Source organism: Anopheles moucheti, chromosome 2 (genome assembly GCF_943734755.1).
Source record: "Anopheles moucheti chromosome 2, idAnoMoucSN_F20_07, whole genome shotgun sequence".
NCBI classification, from domain to species: domain Eukaryota; kingdom Metazoa; phylum Arthropoda; class Insecta; order Diptera; family Culicidae; genus Anopheles; species Anopheles moucheti.
Window position 1 is genome coordinate 54,395,858 of NC_069140.1, and position 16,967 is coordinate 54,412,824.

General features: G+C 42.6%; 6 protein-coding genes across 9 annotated transcripts; 2 read left to right on the forward strand and 4 right to left on the reverse strand.

Moving 5' to 3' along the window:
* Window positions 1–234: 234 nt before the first annotated feature.
* Window positions 235–4,683, reverse strand: LOC128299507 (bromodomain adjacent to zinc finger domain protein 1A-like). Its single transcript, XM_053035493.1, has 2 exons — window positions 4,592–4,683; window positions 235–4,520 (listed from the first exon to the last, which is right to left on the reverse strand). The coding sequence occupies exon 2, from the start codon at window positions 4,464–4,466 to the stop codon at window positions 480–482; it is 3,987 nt and encodes a 1,328-aa protein (XP_052891453.1). The 5' UTR covers window positions 4,467–4,520; window positions 4,592–4,683; the 3' UTR covers window positions 235–479.
* Window positions 4,684–5,593: 910 nt separating this feature from the next.
* LOC128309325 (acylphosphatase-2-like) lies at window positions 5,594–6,401 on the forward strand. Its single transcript, XM_053045679.1, has 4 exons — window positions 5,594–5,924; window positions 5,985–6,001; window positions 6,079–6,188; window positions 6,261–6,401. The coding sequence occupies exons 1-4, from the start codon at window positions 5,693–5,695 to the stop codon at window positions 6,373–6,375; spliced, it is 474 nt and encodes a 157-aa protein (XP_052901639.1). The 5' UTR covers window positions 5,594–5,692; the 3' UTR covers window positions 6,376–6,401.
* A 217-nt stretch (window positions 6,402–6,618) lies between these two features.
* Window positions 6,619–8,359, reverse strand: LOC128309324 (2-oxoisovalerate dehydrogenase subunit alpha, mitochondrial). Of its 2 annotated transcripts, XM_053045677.1 has the most exons (3): window positions 8,120–8,359; window positions 7,963–8,051; window positions 6,619–7,879 (listed from the first exon to the last, which is right to left on the reverse strand). In XM_053045677.1, the coding sequence occupies exons 2-3, from the start codon at window positions 8,044–8,046 to the stop codon at window positions 6,632–6,634; spliced, it is 1,332 nt and encodes a 443-aa protein (XP_052901637.1). In that variant the 5' UTR covers window positions 8,047–8,051; window positions 8,120–8,359; the 3' UTR covers window positions 6,619–6,631. The 2 variants fall into 2 exon arrangements, with proteins under 2 accessions (XP_052901637.1, XP_052901638.1); XM_053045678.1 differs by lacking the exon at window positions 8,120–8,359 and having other exon boundaries at window positions 7,963–8,070.
* Window positions 8,360–10,357: 1,998 nt separating this feature from the next.
* On the reverse strand, window positions 10,358–12,187 carry LOC128297484 (aprataxin and PNK-like factor). Of its 3 annotated transcripts, XM_053033133.1 has the most exons (4): window positions 12,009–12,187; window positions 11,569–11,935; window positions 11,005–11,460; window positions 10,358–10,635 (listed from the first exon to the last, which is right to left on the reverse strand). In XM_053033133.1, exons 1-4 carry the CDS (start codon window positions 12,099–12,101, stop codon window positions 10,433–10,435), a joined length of 1,119 nt encoding a protein of 372 aa, XP_052889093.1. In that variant the 5' UTR covers window positions 12,102–12,187; the 3' UTR covers window positions 10,358–10,432. The 3 variants fall into 3 exon arrangements, with proteins under 3 accessions (XP_052889093.1, XP_052889092.1, XP_052889094.1); XM_053033132.1 differs by having other exon boundaries at window positions 11,005–11,935; XM_053033134.1 differs by having other exon boundaries at window positions 10,509–10,649; window positions 11,005–11,935.
* Window positions 12,188–12,586: 399 nt separating this feature from the next.
* LOC128302197 (uncharacterized) lies at window positions 12,587–14,748 on the forward strand. Its single transcript, XM_053038959.1, has 4 exons — window positions 12,587–12,737; window positions 12,824–14,052; window positions 14,117–14,345; window positions 14,472–14,748. Exons 1-4 carry the CDS (start codon window positions 12,705–12,707, stop codon window positions 14,634–14,636), a joined length of 1,656 nt encoding a protein of 551 aa, XP_052894919.1. The 5' UTR covers window positions 12,587–12,704; the 3' UTR covers window positions 14,637–14,748.
* Window positions 14,514–16,874, reverse strand: LOC128302186 (guanine nucleotide-binding protein-like 3 homolog). The gene is made up of 3 exons (XM_053038948.1): window positions 16,740–16,874; window positions 14,882–16,670; window positions 14,514–14,701 (listed from the first exon to the last, which is right to left on the reverse strand). Exons 1-2 carry the CDS (start codon window positions 16,759–16,761, stop codon window positions 14,905–14,907), a joined length of 1,788 nt encoding a protein of 595 aa, XP_052894908.1. The 5' UTR covers window positions 16,762–16,874; the 3' UTR covers window positions 14,514–14,701; window positions 14,882–14,904.
* Window positions 16,875–16,967: the final 93 nt, after the last annotated feature.

Here is a 16,967-nt window from a genome sequence, read left to right on the forward strand (position 1 = left end):
ACTGACGTGCGCTTGCACGGTTGCTGCTGCGTTGTTTACCTTGCATCGTTTGAGGGTTGAGATTGGATGGAATCGCTATTTTTCAATCATCCTACCAAAACCATCGTTGCACAAGCACGAGCGAAATGATTAAATCCTAGTTAGTGCCTATAACTATTATTGTTTCTGGATCTAGCTTTAATAAACACATTAAAATAATGCTAATGCTCTCAGTATACCATTACAAGTGGCCTCTAGTGTCGTATATTTTTAAGCAAAAGCTTAACTCTGAATAATTTTCACTGTTTCGCAAAATAAATGGTAAATAAATCCCAATGTGTAATTGTTGATGGTTCTTTTCTAATATAGTTGTCCGAATAATTAAAAGAAAGAAAACTCCATCGTACTAGAAACGTACTTTTAATATTGTATTAAGAAAAAAATAATAATTTAAAATCACTCCCAAAAAGTAAAATATGCTTTTGATCACCACCGTCACATTACGAAGAAAGGAAATCTTCCTTCGTTGAAAGTCGCAGCGACCGCCGTCCAGTACTTGGACTATTAATGTTTTCCGAAAGTTTCCTTTTTTTGGTATGTCCATCTTTCATGGGTTCTGTTTGCCGGGTACGCTTTGGATGAGGACGCCGTTGTAGTGCTTGGTTATTTTCGGTTCTTTTTTCCTGGTTGCGAGCTGTTCGACGAGAGGTGTCCGAAGGAATTACTTTCTTCTTTTCAGCGTCCAGAGACCGTCTTCCAACACTCGAGCGATTAATGGTTTTCTGAGGCGTCGTTTTGTTGGTTCGATTTTCCTGCTTGGATTCTATTTGATGGTTACGTTTAGCGTGTACTGTTCCTGTTCCCTGGTTAGCTTTTTGAGAAGCACTTCGCGATGAATTTAGCTTCTTCGTTTCGGCCTTTTTGTGTATTACAATTTTAGGTTTTTTTACTTTGGGTTCTATCATTGATATATCCTCTTCATATGCATCGTCCTCATATGACGAGGCCTTTCGACGTGGTTTGACTACTTTCGATTTTGCTTTTTTGTCGATTAATTTACTTCCACTCTCACAATCATCACTATCATCTGAGTTATCCGAATCCGATTCTCCGTAATCGATTATTTTGGTGATTCGATTTCCGCTAGTTACTCTGTGCTTCGGTTCGTGGTCCTCCGGTCTGCATAGCATACAAAACCAATCGCCCTCTGGAATTTTCTTAAGTTTCGGCTTAAGGCAATACATGTGACAGGCCCGATTACATTCGTCGCACAAAAGCGATACGCTGCCGTCACCTTTTAATCTACAAACCATGCAGACTGCTCGCTCGATAGACCTCGACCATCGTATTGCATCGTACAGCACGTGATAATGTAAAAAGAGCTGCGAGAAGGAAGTGGCATGCATTAGTGAAGTTTCCCAATGGATCAACTTTTTCTGACCTAGAAATTGACAGAGTAAGATCCTGTTCGGGTCCCTGTAATTTCCTTTTGGTCCAAACGGATGCATGAAAAATTTTATATCAATGCTTTGCTCGACTTGAAGCAACGCCGAAGCCATTGAACGAACCGTATTTTGCTGCAAACCATTTGATGGATCTTTTTTCTGTGTAGGTACATCAGCATTAGTAGTTTCCGATAAACCGTACCTTGAATCTGTTTTACACAATTCGAATATATCGTTCAGTTCTTCCTCAGATTCCTCACTAGATGATTCTTGATTTGTTTTCGTTACGTGAAACTTCTTTGCTATAGCCCGGTTCTGACCCCACACTAGTTTTTCTTTAATTTGCGAATCGTACGACCGATTTAAGATCGCATTACGCCACTTTTCAATACTGTTAACCTTCAGTTCACCCAAACACCCGGCAGTAATTCGTCCTTCTAGTTCGATCAAGCTCTCTCGGAACATTGTTTCGAGCAACTCATTTTCCGGTATACCTGGGTTGGGATTGTTGTGTTGCGATTCGAGCACGCTGGCCTGCATCATTGTACGATCGTTCTCTTGAACGGACAATTTTTCTATCGGGCACTGTTCAATCCTTGATTCTATGTTGTCGCGGTGTAAAATTAACGCTTTACGTAGGGATTGCTCACGGCGACCCCTTGGGTTGAGGCTTTTGATGAGCTCATCCAACTCTTGTCGTGTCGCATAGTAGCCCCATTTAGCATGAAGGTTGGATTGTTGCTCAGGAAGATGAACAGGACAGTTTTCTCCATTACCAGTACACATGAATAACTCGCGGTTGGTTGGATGTGTGGCGGGAACGTTATTCGCTACTGTACGGTTTGCTTTGTCGAATAATAAGGCCTCTTTTTTTCTTTTTTTGCTCTGTTGCAGCAAATTGCTCCCGCGGAACAACAATTCTTCATAAACATCCCCTTCTTTTTGCAACAAGCCATCGCTGTTCCCAGCGCATTTTAGAATTGACTCTGTAATATACTTCTTCCTATACTTTAGTTCACAGTGTACCAGAGCAGGAATTTGCATTGGCACGCGTTCCAAGCAGCACCCAATGAACTTTTGTTCATGCTCCACAAACAAACCTGGTATCGATTGGAACTGCCAATAATTGCGGAACCCACGATCGGATCCTAGATGCACTTGGTACAAATTGTAGCTTTGATTCAGAGTCTCCAATTCTTCCTGCAGCTCCTTCATCTTAAGACGGGCGTCCGTTTCGATTTGTGCCAATTCGTCATTTAACTTTTCTTCCAGTTTCTTCCGGCATTCGCCTAACTCATCTTCCGACTTCAGGCCCTCATAAGATGATAATGATTTTTTCATGCTGTCCAGCGCAACCTGTTTTAACGACTTTGTCTTGTGTATTAAACGACTCTGTTCCTGTAGGTTGTTCCTCAATTTGATTCGAGCATCTCCTAAATTCTCCACTTGGGTTAGTACCTGATCGGTCATAAGTAACTGGTGTATGAGAGCACAAATTAATTGTATTACATTTTTAGTTGGTAACTCGAAAACAGTTTGCGTTGATAACGTTTGCATCATGCTTGGATGATCACGGATCAAGATAAAACAAGCATCACCCAAATATTTTGGTTGACTATAAGCGATAATGTGCAACCGCAATATTTCGGAAATAGTCGTCGAATCCATCGGTAGGTTCGTTAAATCAGTAGAGAGATGTTTGCGGCACCAATTGTCCACCTTTTTGGTGCCTGGTTCTACGTTCGCTTCTTCAGACGGTTCCAGCACATTCAAGGCAGCAAATATTGAACTCAGTAGCACCTGAAGGATATCACTGAGCGGACCATCAAACTCTCGCAGCAGCAAAGCTTGCTGGAGCAGCTCCATCGTAACGCCATCCGGGAATTTAGTTTCGATTGAGAGTAAATCGCCAAACGTATTAAGGAATTCTAGTATGAAAAGAAAATCTGGGAAATGTTCTTCACCGATTAACGTTTGCACCTCTCGTGCTGGCGGTATAACACGTTGGTCCGTAAGCTCCAAATCTTCCTTTATAGCGCTGTATTCCCTCAGCGCGATCGCAACCTGCGGAAGTAGCAACTCCTTCTCTATCAGCATTTTTTCCTTACTCAACATCTGCTGTTTAGCCCGCTCTTCAATGCGATTTTTCTTTTTTTCTTTGATTGCTTCCTTTTTTGCAACAGAATCATTAGCTAATTGTGTCAAATAATTTTCAATGCTTTGCTGTTTTTTGTTGTTCTCCTTGTCAACCAATTTGGCACCTTTTTGATTTGCATTCTTTGGGGGTTTTGCGGTTTTCTGTGCGCCCTGAGAGAACTTTTTCTGTACCTGCAATTTTTTTGAAACTTCAAAGTCCGGATTCTGTCCGTAGAATACTTTATCGTCGGTGCAACCTTTAGACGTAACAAACTGTTCCAATGATTCTTTCTTCACACACAACATCTGGTTTGCTCCCAGTTCAATGTGCTGCTTCAGAAACAGCTTACATTTTTCCCGTGACAAAGAGTTCCGCTCCCGTATTATGGCTTCTCCTCGGACGGAGTAGTTTGATGGAGCTCCCTCATCATAGCTCTCGACGTGGTAGATCAGACGCGATGGTATATGTTCATTTGGCGAACCACTGATTACCACCCGGACAATTTTGGCCTTGCGCATCGTTTCCGGAACGCCCGTTTTGGTGTACACGGTTTCGCCCTTAAAGAACACATCCTTTGCATAACCGTGAACATCGCTGGCCAAATCGTGTATTGCCGTACGCTTGGTCCTTGAAGCGATGAGCAATATCGGGCCTTTCAGCGCAGTAGGAAATGTTTTTAGAGAACGTTTAGCAGACCTTTCACTGTCAAGGGCGTCCTTGTACGTCAAATTGCTGCGCCCAGTCATCGCACAGCTCCATAAGGTGGAAGACAACATCATGGTGCGATTAAAGAAATCGTCATAGTTCCTAAAAAATTCTCCAGTTATCTCGCACACAAACACTTCATCATTATCGTCCACTGATTCGACGACTCTCTCCAGAACTTTTTGCTTGAGCAAAGGCATCGCTTGATAGGGTTGTGTTGATGATTCCGTCAATATGATCCCACTTGCAAACAGCTATGAAACCAAAGAACATACTTGAAATGAGACACTTTCCCGATGATTAATAGATTTCTTTGCTTACGTACGAGGTTTTCCACAGCTGGCTGCCTTCAAATTCTCGCTCAATCCTGGATTTAAATCCAATATTGTTGGGAAAGTTTACAATGCCTACGCGCTCAAAACCAAAGCTTGGATGAGTTGAAAACATTGGCGCCAACGACATTTGACAGCGACAAGCGTTTGCTTGCAATCAGACGTTTGACGTGCTGTGGTAAGACGTCTTGTTGTCATTTGAATTGTTTACAAAAAGTTCGTTGTTGAATAACAACTAAAGTCCGTCTTGCACTAGGTACAATTTGGTTATTTCCAAGTGAGATGTATTAATGTTTCCGAAGTCGTCCAATTTCAGGCTTCAGCCGGCTGACTAGAATTAATTCTGCCAAGCACAGACAAGTATGTATCCATCACGAAAAGCGATTACGTGAGCAGCAACAGCGGGAAGCCCGCCATATTCAGAAGGAGTTATCCAAACTACTAGAAGCTATGCGAGTAGCAGAAACCCCAAATACCTGGTGTTGAAGGAGGATTGCTATGAAAATAGCCGCGAAAAAGGCAAAAAGGAGAAAAATACTGCGGAGCAGGATTAACATGCCTTTCCATTTTGTCTTGCCGAAGCAACTATCCGAGAGCTTACGTACGATTCAACCATTGAACAATCTGGCGAAGGAGCTGTCCAGGATACTCAGCTAACGTGCATACAAAAGGCGCCGCTAGGAACCGCTATCAAAACGGAAACGAATTCATCATTAAAATAAAATCTTTATTTTAAACTGATTTTTTTCTTTTGTTTGGTAGAGGATAAATTAATGATGATTGAAAAATTAAAATGATAGCAAAATCCATCGACCTGTTGAAAAATTGTTCCGTTTATTGACGTTTGACGGTTTTGAGCTCTGTTCTATCTTGAAGGGGATGGGAAAATCAGGGTTTGCAAGTTGATTTGACCAATTTTATAGAATACAGAGACTTTACGTTTACAAATTAAAACTTTTTTTATTAGTTTGCGTTCGAAAATGCAATATCAAATTTATAAGAAAATAACTATGATGTGTGCTTGATTAAAATGTGCCATGTACTTTAATGGTGAAGCTGAGAACCCCTGATGCAACCCTTTTACGTTTTTCGGTATGATAGCAAATGATTTGTTGTTTATTTTCATATCCTTTGCTGCGATCATAGCAACTCTCGAACGAACGAATGGAATCGTTTTCGGTTCTTCCGAAATAGACGGTAGGGTTGTAGAAGAAAATTGTGCCAATACGTTGAGTCTAGTCGCCTGTCGCATCGATCCAAAGGATCAACGGAAGATGACGCACAAATTGTTTATGTGTGATTTCGAGGTGTTCGGAATTGTACAAGGTATGTAATATCTACATATACTATTCGTAATTGTTGAATCTAAAATCCATTGTATTCTAGGGGTGTTCTTTCGCAAGGTAAGATTACAAAAATAGACATTTTGACGTAAATTGCAAAGGTGATATTTTAATCGCCGGTGGAATTGTGTTTGCAGTACACCCAAAAACAGGCCGCAAGTTTGGGATTACGTGGTTGGTGCATGAATACTCGCGATGATACAGTGAAAGGACAACTCGAAGGAGAAGAAAAAGCGATGAACGAAATGTAAGCATTGCCAGTGCGTCCCTGACAACCGTAACTAGTTACGCTTTTTTTTTATTTTGTTCACAACTGCAGGAAACATTGGCTACAAACTAAAGGTAGTCCATCGAGCCGTATTGATAAGGCAGTTTTTAGCGTTCCCAGAGAGATAACAAACTTTTCATTTAAGGATTTCTCAATACGTCGTTAAATTGTTGAGCGAAATGCAAGAGCTTTGATGAATTGGAAGTAAACAGATGTATATGTTTGCTTTAAGCAAAAAATCATTAGGCACAAGATACACACGATACCGCGAACACCAGTCGTAAAAATATCGTTCTGAATGTCCTTTCTCTCCGAAGTTATGAACAGTATTACTGTTGCTTGGTTTTACTAAGCTAATAAATGCACTTTCGTGATCGAGGTTCTAAATTGTAAGACCATGCGCCCGATATGCGTTTGACCGCCTATTGTTTGAAATCCTTGAGTGGATAGTGCTCACGATGCTGTTCTACGTGTTCCTCCATCATACGCATTTGCTCCTTGAGATGCGTCGGCATTTCTTCGTAAACATCCTGGAACATTTCGCGCCAGTCCGGTTTGGGAATGCGTTCTGATTGGTTTATCTGAGACAGCACCTGCTTACGGACTGATTTCACGAACTCATTCTCTTTCTCCTCGTTAAACCAACCGCGTCGGATCATGTAGTGTTTGAGCTTAGTGATGGGATGCTCGACCGTGTTCCAAATTTCCAACTCGTCGGCCGGTCGGTAAGCCGTGCTGTCATCCGACGTAGAATGATGTCCAATACGATAAGCCATCGCTTCGAGCACTATTGGTTTGTTCTCTCGCAGGACATAGTCTCGGGCGAGTTTGGTAGCGTTATATGTTGCAAATACGTCGGTTCCATCGAATCGCAATGCAGCCATCCCGTAACCGGCAGCACGTCCAGCGATACCGTCTCCACGATACTGTTCCTTGGATGGTGTAGAAATGGCAAAGCCATTATTGCGACAGAAGAAGATGACCGGGCTATCGAGGGTAGCCGCAAAGTTGAAAGCCGCATGAGTATCGCCCTCGGATGCAGCTCCCTCACCGAAGTATGTAATAACACACCGTTGGTTGTTCGGCTGAAGTTTGAACGCGTAAGCCGCTCCAGCCGCCTGTGGAATTTGCGTGCCCAACGGAGAAGAAATGGTGACAAAGTTAAGTTTCCGCGAACCGTAGTGCACCGGCATTTGACGACCCTTGCCAAGATCCTCGGCGTTTCCGTAGCATTGGTTGATAAAGTCCGAAATAGTAAAGCCACGCCAAACCAACACCCCTGCCTCACGGTACTGTCCGTACACCCAATCTTCTGGACTGAGGGCAGCTGCGCTACCGATGTGACTTGCTTCTTCGCCAAAGTTAGTCATGTAAAATGATATACGACCTTGGCGCTGGGATTCATACAAAATCTTGTCCATGGTGTTCAGCAGCACCATGTCGCGGAACATTTTTTGCACGGTTGCCTGTTCTAGGTTTGGTTCTTGTGACGGATCGTCGATCATGCCCTCACTGTTCATCACGCGATAGATAGGAATGGGATCCATGTTTTCCGGCAGTGCCAATTTCGGAGACGTCACGAACGAGGCTTCCAAAGCTCCGGGGAATTTTGCGTGCATGGAACCATTTCCAGCGCCTTGTTGCAACGTCGCAGTGTCGGAAGAAAGGTGCTGCAGTCGAATAAGGTAGGGAATAATTGATGCAGTCCAGTGCATTTTTAACGAACCATGAAATGTTCGTCTGTTTGACTCACCTTTACTGGGACCGCCAACCGGGCTGGCCATGCGACCATTGTCTTCCTAACCAACACATTTCCCAAACTACGTAACAACGACATTTTTCCTGAAAAAACATTACATTTATTAAACAACAAATTCGTTGCTAAAGTAAATTCTTTCAATTTTGATTACGTCAAACTCGCGTCTGTGAAGGGCCACCTGTTTGCTGCTGCTGTTCTTGTTGACAGGGACGATAAGGCTGGAACCGTGTTGCTGCGTTCGTATGCTCGCACGCAACGCGAGATGTTTGCAAGATTAATCGGTCGAAAATGAGAGTTGATACGTAATATTAATTGAGGGAACCCTGATACTACGCACACAACTCTAGCCGCCACTGGAAACTGAACGATCCATCAAAACATTGCCAAGGGTACACGCACACACATATCTGCAGCTATGCAGACCAGGTGTATTCTACATCGCTCCAAGTCGACTCTGTGAGTTCGTTTTTGAAGCTTACTCCTTCAGCAAATATTAAAGGAATTTAAGGAGATATCATAAATAAATTGTGCATCGCAAACATGTTCTTCCAACTTCTTCTTCTTCTTGGTAGGTTGATAGTTTGTTGCAAATTGGGTTAAGAGACTAGGTGGGCTCATAGCTCTTTTCCAAAGTGTGTAAAGAGACTAGGTAGGCTCATAGCTCTTTTCAGCAGGCCATTTTTAAATACCCATTTGACGTTTCGCGTTACGGTATCCGTGCACAGTTGTTTTTGTTTTGATTGTGTTGCCTGAGGCTCTTCCTGCAAATTTGAATTAATAATTTCTGTTTCCCAAAAAGTTGAGAGATTAATAATCAACAGTATTCTGCTCCTTCCCTACTCTTTGCGAGTTTATTTTTCAGTTCAATAAAGGTGTCCAGCTTCCTGAGCCGTGTGTGATCAACGGGCAGCCAACTTCGAAATAATTTAAGACCGACAACTGATTGGCATAGGTCCTAATCAACCGGTATTGGTATTGAGGTATTGAGGTATTGCCAATAGGTATTGAGAGCAGCTCGTAACAGTGGGACGGTTTTTCTCCGGCATAAACGAAATAGATCCAACAATCACGTAATGTCCGTCGTTACCAAATAGGTTGCCAACACGGTTCATATGCGTTTCGTGGTTCTCCAGGATCGTAAACCTTTTTACGTATGACGCTGCGATGTGCGGGTTCGTTATCTAAAACCAGCTAGAAGTCAAGTTGCTGAACAGCTCGCTGGCCTTCGCACAGCCTTGGTACTCGTAGATATCCAGTGCCGATTGGTCTGCGGAAAATTCGATGAGGTATTTGCTATTGTGGTTAAACTTTCACAGATAGCTCGGTGACCGTTCTAAATTGACGACGGAAAGGTACGGGCACACGATTTGGTACAATTCTTGAATTTGAACAACACTGAAAATATACTCTCTGCACGCAATATCATTCAGAACGATAACACACACACACACACTCTCAAGCGACCGTACCGCGAACTGTCAAACCATTTCTACTTTTTTTTCATAGCGCGGTTGTCAAATCGTTAGGGATGAGCCCAACTAGTCTCTTTACCCACTTTGGGCGTATGGGAGAGAATGAAAAAAGTAGACATTAAAAGGGGAGGGAACTGAAACCGCAGTTCGGAAGGACGAGTCAGTAGCGGATAGAGGACGTGAACAAACTAGTAAAGAGTAGATTCCAGGAGTGGATGGCGCCAATTTTGTGAACAATGCAGAGCGTGATATTCCTATACGAAATATTTCGTAAGTTTGACGAAAAGTTTTTTTAAATTCTGCAAATCGATACATTAGCATCCAATTCCGGCTGGGCTTTTTGAAAGTTGTTCATCTGCCGGTACACTTGTTTTGCAATGAAAATTTTATAATTACCGCCACGTGGTACATGACTGTGCTAAGTGATTCACTCAAAATCAATCCGATCAAACTTATTCAAACGAATTCGATCGATCGTTCGGAAAGAAGTTCACTTTTCGAAGCTTTTTGTTCGTTGGCGATTCCATTGGCAATGTCTACTGATTCATTAACGGTTTATACAGGTTCATATTACTTTCAGAGGGGTTGTATGAAAGTGGGGTAACTATGAAAGTGTGTATGGAGTGCCTGCACTGAAAATAAATCGTTGAAAAAAAACTCAAACTGAAAATAATTCGGAACTCAAGAGTTTTAGTTTCATGATCGCGTGGAACAAACTAGCAGAAGGTGTAGTCATTTCGACTTGGGTGACGGGAACATCAGCAGCGTTCGGCACCATCGGTTAAAGGTTGATTCTTAAGTTCAAAAGGGCTTCGCGTGGCCGAGCTAAACCCCTGTCGAGCAAAAGTGAATGAAGATAAAACACACACACACACACACACGCCAAAACAAGTGGACACGTTGTTTATTCTTTTGTATATTACCTCATATTCAAAATAACATAACCTAATCTATCAGTAATCAGCATACAGTAAAATAGTGTCTACATAACTTTAACAATCCAGACCACTATCATTATTTATGTCGTCCTCGCTTCCAAAGTCATCACTATATTCGCCCAATCCCAGGGAGTATTCGTCAGACGACAAGGGATCAAAATCATCGTAGTCATCAGAATCGTATTCATCGGATGGATTGTATAAATCTTCCACCCTTAGTGCAACATTGCGTCTTGGGCGGCGTGGTCGAACAGCATCTAAAAATACAAATCTGAAGAACATCAGTACTCGAACTCACACATATAAACATTATACTGATTTCGATTTTGTTGTACAATTTCTCATTGATAAAAACATAAGTCCATGAACCTATTTCTGTATTGTTTACAAACAACCAATATTAATTAGTGTACTACTAATATTTGCATTGCACTACTCATGTTAACAATTTTGTAAGCAATAATAGTATAATACGATTAAGAGGATCTCATGCACGTACTACGGATCCAACTACGCATATTACAATAAATAATCATCAAACTTTTTGGGTAAATTAACTACGCGATTTGAACGTCTACTCGCTGTAGCCGATGGGGCTTGCACATTAGATGAATCGTCATACTTACTGGGATCCGGATGATCGTATTCACGAAAATGCTGCGGATTTCGCCTGTAACATCGTGCCCCGAATGGACACATCGGTGACCCCGGCGGAGGTGGTGGTAGGTTCGGTCTTCGATAGTCAAGGTCACCCGGATGCGCGAACGCACTACGATGATCTTGCCCTGCTCGATAGCATCGTATTCCGAAATCACACGATGGGCGCAGCATAGCAGGGTTAACAGCACCAGGTATTATTACTCCCGATCCTGCTTTGCCCCCCGTTCCATCCGGATCAGGTTTGATAGACATTGGAGGTCCATTGCTGGCTACAGAACCTCCCGATGTTCCCGGATTGTTGATACCTGAGTCTGTGTTGCAGCTTACAGCGTCTGGATCGGGTTTAATTTGCACTTGCGAAATGTTACCACTTGCAGGCAAATGATCGGGATCAGGTTTAACGTCAGCTGCTGTAGCAACTTCTGTATGAGGTGAGTTATTATCGGGACACACCATGTTATCAGCACCGGTAGAGTGAGTAGCTGGCCGGGTTTGGGACGAAGTTGTCGGTTCGTCAACATTATCCTCACCTAACACTCGTTGCTTTTTAGACGTGTCCTCAGTGTCTTCTGCGTTATACTTTCTCTTTGATTGTATGTTTTCCTGCGATGCGGAATTTTGATTCTCCATTTCCACGGACATATTTGTATTTTGTGAATCTATTTCAGTGGTATCTTCTCCCACCTCGAACCAATCGCCGTCTTGAAGCAGTCGAAACTTGTCTCCGATTTCTAGCAGTATGGCTTCATCCTTTTTCAGCAAGTAATCCGTGGCACTATCCTTTTTCTGGCAAAATATTGAATTTACGTGCAAAGACTCGAGCCGCAACAATATTTTTGGGCCTTTCAATTCCATCGCTATCCGGCCATGGGTTCGAGAAATACGTTTATCATCGCACTAAAAAATTGAAAAGGTTTAATGGATTGAGAAATACAAACACTGCGCATTTACCTTTCTGGGCTGTACCTACCTCCAGAAACTTCCCACGACCAATTTCTTGGCTGTGTTCCGGGACAATCTTCCGGATTTGCTTGATAGTATCGATAATCACAAGCTTTTTCATCGTATGTTCGATATTGCTTGTTTTCACATGAAGTTACAAGTAAAATTTGGACGTTCGAAAGCGCGCGTGTCGGTGATAAATACTGCGCCGTTTTGTTTATCGCTCTGCTGTGTGTTTATATATTTTGACGCAAGCTCTGGACCAATTAACAAATCTGAACCCATGCCACAGTGAGCCAAGTTTAAATTGGGACAGCTTGCTACAGCGAACCAAACAAACAAACCACACACAATCTATGTTAATGCGATAAAAGTGTGCGAATGCTTTAAAATATAATGCAGAAATTCAAAACACTTATTGTTAATTCGATTCTATGCGCTTGTGATGGATTGGTAGTTTGTTCACTTCTGCTCACTCGTGAGTTTTTCAAACTGTCATTGTGAGGAAAATTCCATGTATGAGTCCCAGAGAAAAACATCAGCACAATGACCTTATGTTGACAGCAGTCAACAGAATCATTTTTTGCATTTGTGGATATCGAGTGTTTGTTTTCTTTTTGAAATGATCCAAGTTTATGCTTTAAGTTTTTTTTATTTACAAATGCAACCTCTATTTTACGTAAAATAATCAGCACATAGCAATCCGGTATCACCCCTAAACAAAATGGCAATGTCGCAATTAGTTGAAAAGTTAAAGGTATTGAAATGTTCTTTATTGCTCATCTCCAAACACTAATTTCGAATTAATGTAATCGCTTCTACCCCGGTCCCAAATTACCCCAGTTCGGCGAAAAGTATGTTTTAGCCAATATTGTAGTTCTGCCATTAGCAAATCCACCGGATAGTGATGAGTTTAAAGTTCCAGCACGAAACAAATTCCTGACGATCGACATCTGGGAATCGTTTGTGTATCGAAAGTTGTACGATCTGTTCCGCAAGCATATTGTCGAACATGATAAGGATCCGCTGTACAAGATAAATACAGAATATCATTTGATTTGCCATGAACGTCCGTACCTACAGATGAAATATGTGTTTAGGGACAAACACTACCGCACCAGTTTAAACGTTCTGTTCAAGGAGAAGCTGACCAATTTGCACGATGCTTGTATCTACGTAGAGATCATCGATCATGGTCGTGCCATGTTCGACAAAGTGGAGAATCTTGGTAAAACTATACAGCGCTTGTCTAGAGAGATCGAACTGTATAAGCGTGAAAGTACGAATGTTGTATCGGAAGCAAATACGCCAAAATATCCGAGCATCCACTGCGTAGCGCCAGAGGTCGAAGAGTACCGCCCTGAACCAGTTAAAAAGAGTACCAGAGACGATTATGAAGAATACGTTCCCGTTACTCGAAATGGTGCATCTCCGGGCATTAAGCGCACTTACAAGCCATCGAAAATAGGTGGTGATGGTGGTAAACCGGTTGGCTGTGTGGAGCCTGATCCTTATACACCGGGGACAGTTGACCTACCGAGTAAGTTAACGTACACACCAACATCTAGCCCACAGAACAAAATCGACTCGCGAAGACACCTCGTTGCCAGTACAGTCAAGGTCGAAAAAAATCTGTTCGGGTCAGACGATGACGATGAGTACGATCCGGCGAGTTCAGAAAGTCCTGCCGAACAGCAGACAAAAAACGATAGCGAAAAAGACATGTTTGCCGATAGTGAACAACACTCGCCAAGCGACGATGGTGATTGTAAGCCAAAACCCTCGGAACCGACCTATTATGCAAAGCGGGAAGTTTTACCACGGAGCAGCAAACAAAATATACGCAGTTTGCTAGCTGAAAGTCCGGAAGAGAAGGCACAACGGAGAGCGTCAAAGAAACCCGGATCAGCAAAAACGGATGAAGAAAGTCTAAACAAAGTCATGCAACTGAAGAAGGCAATACGGAAAAAAATTACCCAAAAAAAAGAAGGCTCATTAAAGAAGCAAAGTAAAATAGAGAAAATTTGCGAGGTAGCTAAAGAGATTAAAAGACTGTCAAAGGTGGAATTACTGTAAGTAAATTTAGATTTTCAATAGAAACAGGTATTGCATTTTATTTATTTTATTTTCGGATAGCGATTGCATCAACTTGTCCAGGGAAGAAATTGTAGGTACCTTCAGCCAGTACAAACAAGAGCTTCATGGTCTATATGTACGGAATAAGGACCACACGGAGCGTCAATGGAAATCGTCCAATGAGCTGTGTTACTTTACCGATTTTGGTAACATTCTGGATGACGAACAGAAATTTGCAATGATGCAGCACCTGGAGGATGAATTTGTGCCAGAACATCAACGCGGGAAGGTACGATTGATTTGTTTTATGCGCCTCTAATTGGGGCATTCTACTTTAATACACAGACCTGTAGACTGTAAATGTAGATTGTACAAACTGTAGATTAACAAACGTTTTTATGCTTTACAATTTCAGTACACCGAATTTTTTACTTCGGCACTGGTGATGGAGTGGGGTTTGCGAATTTTCATGGAGCGACACAATTTCGCAAGTCGCGAGAAAGCCTTAGAACGTATCAAGCAGCAGGAAAAGTCTTACATTGCTTCTCTATCGGACGATTTCATGTTAAAGTACCATTAGTAGAGGATACATTCAAGCCTTCCAGGGGCGAGGTTCGCCGTTCTTTTCGCGCGCTGTATAACGATCTATTAAATGAATGTAATATGGTGTTTTAATCACATGGTTCCGCTTGAAAGTGGTTCATTTTATTGAATATACATTCTATTTGCAAATAACACAAGTTGATTATTCGGCAAATTGATTATAAAGAAGTACACTAAAAGCGATAGCTCTTTTCATCAAAAAATGAAAGAAAAGCAACTTACCATTATTGAACGATTGGTTCCGGTTAATCTTCCATGTCATAATCATCATCGAAATCATATTCTTCTTTCTCTTCAGCCTGTTCGTTGTTTGAGTTTGCCTGCTTGTTCTGTTGTTTTTTGCGTTTCTTCATCTCTTGCTTCATGTTTCGATTAGCCGTTTGATTGCCTTCCAGCAGGAACATCGGATCCTTGCGGAATCGTTTCTCTTCCTCCGCGTAATCGTTAACCTTTCGTTTGCGGGTTTTACCATCACTGGTTTTCCCATTCATGGTATCATCCCGCTCAATAATCGTACCTTCGTTTGCAAGGTCCGCAAGCTGATCACTCTTTGCCAGACGCATATGTACTGGGCCGCCTGTATCTACTTCCATCGTGAGTATATCCTCTTGTTTAATAGCCACTTTCATACCATCCGCATCCCGCATATTGAAGCTTGCCTCATACTGACTGCCCAACTGTTCCACCAATGCATCGAGCTGCTGATCGAGATTAAGCTCCGGCACATTTTCCGACGACGTGACAAGCTGGGCATCCAGATGTACCTCGTTCGCATTATCCTCCGGTGGCTGGGTACAATATTTGATTTTTCCATTGTTCCAATCTTCAATCAGGCATCTTGCAGCCTTTTTCACGTCCGGTACACCTTTCTTTGCTAGTGCTCCCATGCGAATGGCTTTCTTTGCGAGAAACTCATCCGTTGAATGGAATTCACTGATGTCGTACAATTTGCAGAAGTACATCATAGTGCCCCGTTTCAGAATGTCGTTCGCCAGAGGGAACGGATCCTGAATTTCCGTCACGCGCTGTGCATTCTTTAGTGCGTAAAATTTGTTATGGTCCTGCTCCTTGGGACGCTGGAAAACGATACCCGGACTGTCGAGTAGTTTTACGTGCGAATCGATTTGCACTTCCTGCATCTGTTTTGTGACACCTGGTTTTGCTCCCACCATGCAAGCACGTTTACGCTTCAAAGAATTAACTAGCGAGCTTTTGCCCACATTCGGTAGTCCTACCACTCCGACGCGAATAGAGGTACGAATGTTGTCACTGCGACAGTAGTTAGCCAACAGCTCTTTCAGTAAATCCGCTCCAATACAGGGGGAACATTCAAGGGATTTAGCGGCTTTGAATTTTTTGTGACCAATGTTGGATTTTTGCGCTTGCGTCGTCGCCTTGAACGGAATAACGGGACACGATCGACGCAGATATTTCATCCAGCGCTCCAAATTATCGCGCGGTACAAGATCAGCCTTGTTCAGAATCAGCACTAACCGTTTCTGACCGGGTGCCTCACGGACAATCTTTGCCACCTCGGCGCACCGGGTACCGAGAGGGTCACGGGCATCGACCACTTCCAGCACCACGTCTGCTGCATCGACAACTTTCTTGAACTCCTTGAAGTATGCTTTCAATGAGTTTTCCTTTCCTCCTCCAGAAACATTTGCATACTCATCCTCCTCGGCTGTTTGTGGGCTAAACTGATCCTGTCGTTTTTCGGCATCGGCCACCATTGACTGAAGAGTCTTCGAGCGTAACTCTTCTTGGCGAAGCTTTTTTTGCAGTTCTTTTTGCTGCTGACGAAGTTCTTCCTGCTTCTGCTTGTATGCTTCGACTTCTTCAATCACCTCTTTCTTGAAGGGACATATGTTCGGCACTTGGATCAGCTTCTGTTTTTTGCTTTTGAGCTTCGGCAACTTCTTTGCTTCCTTCGCCTTCTTGCGTTTGCTATCGGCGATCTTCTTGATTTTCTTGTATCGCAGAGATGCCTTCTGGCGTTTTGATGAACGACCTATTGAAAAACGATTAAAACATAAGTTTTAGGCACAAATGGATAACACTGAACGGTGCAGATACTCACATTTTAGCGCTTTTAACGCCATTTCAACTGATTTATGCTGGAAAACACGATTTCTACTCCAATTTGCGCATCCGAATGTCGCAATTACCACGTTTTTCTCTCGGTACAAAAGAAAACACCCGGTCGCAACAGATTGCAAACGTCAAACGGGTCCAATTGAAAGCACATGGATTTTGATCACGAGCTGAGCGTGTTTGACAGTTTGAGATTCTCACGGAATGAACCTGT

Excerpts from the sequence above, each read along its gene's own strand:
- LOC128299507 (XM_053035493.1), bottom strand. The coding sequence starts at position 4,466 with ATGCCTTTGCTCAAGCAAAAAGTTCTGGAGAGAGTCGTCGAATCAGTG.
- LOC128309325 (XM_053045679.1), top strand. The coding sequence starts at position 5,693 with ATGATAGCAAATGATTTGTTGTTTATTTTCATATCCTTTGCTGCGATC. Across the intron at positions 6,189-6,260 it reads GAAAAAGCGATGAACGAAAT|GAAACATTGGCTACAAACTA; the intron begins GTAAGCATTGCC and ends TCACAACTGCAG.
- LOC128309324 (XM_053045677.1), bottom strand. The coding sequence starts at position 8,046 with ATGTCGTTGTTACGTAGTTTGGGAAATGTGTTGGTTAGGAAGACAATG. Across the intron at positions 7,880-7,962 it reads GGTTGGCGGTCCCAGTAAAG|CACCTTTCTTCCGACACTGC; the intron begins GTGAGTCAAACA and ends ATTCGACTGCAG.
- LOC128297484 (XM_053033132.1), bottom strand. The coding sequence starts at position 12,101 with ATGAAAAAGCTTGTGATTATCGATACTATCAAGCAAATCCGGAAGATT. Across the intron at positions 11,936-12,008 it reads GTCGTGGGAAGTTTCTGGAG|TGCGATGATAAACGTATTTC; the intron begins GTAGGTACAGCC and ends TCAATTTTTTAG. Across the intron at positions 10,636-11,004 it reads ATACGATCATCCGGATCCCA|ATGCTGTTCGACCACGCCGC; the intron begins GTAAGTATGACG and ends TTGTATTTTTAG.
- LOC128302197 (XM_053038959.1), top strand. The coding sequence starts at position 12,705 with ATGGCAATGTCGCAATTAGTTGAAAAGTTAAAG. Across the intron at positions 12,738-12,823 it reads AATTAGTTGAAAAGTTAAAG|TTCGGCGAAAAGTATGTTTT; the intron begins GTATTGAAATGT and ends AAATTACCCCAG. Across the intron at positions 14,053-14,116 it reads CTGTCAAAGGTGGAATTACT|CGATTGCATCAACTTGTCCA; the intron begins GTAAGTAAATTT and ends ATTTTCGGATAG.
- LOC128302186 (XM_053038948.1), bottom strand. The coding sequence starts at position 16,761 with ATGGCGTTAAAAGCGCTAAAAT. Across the intron at positions 16,671-16,739 it reads GGCGTTAAAAGCGCTAAAAT|GTCGTTCATCAAAACGCCAG; the intron begins GTGAGTATCTGC and ends GTTTTTCAATAG.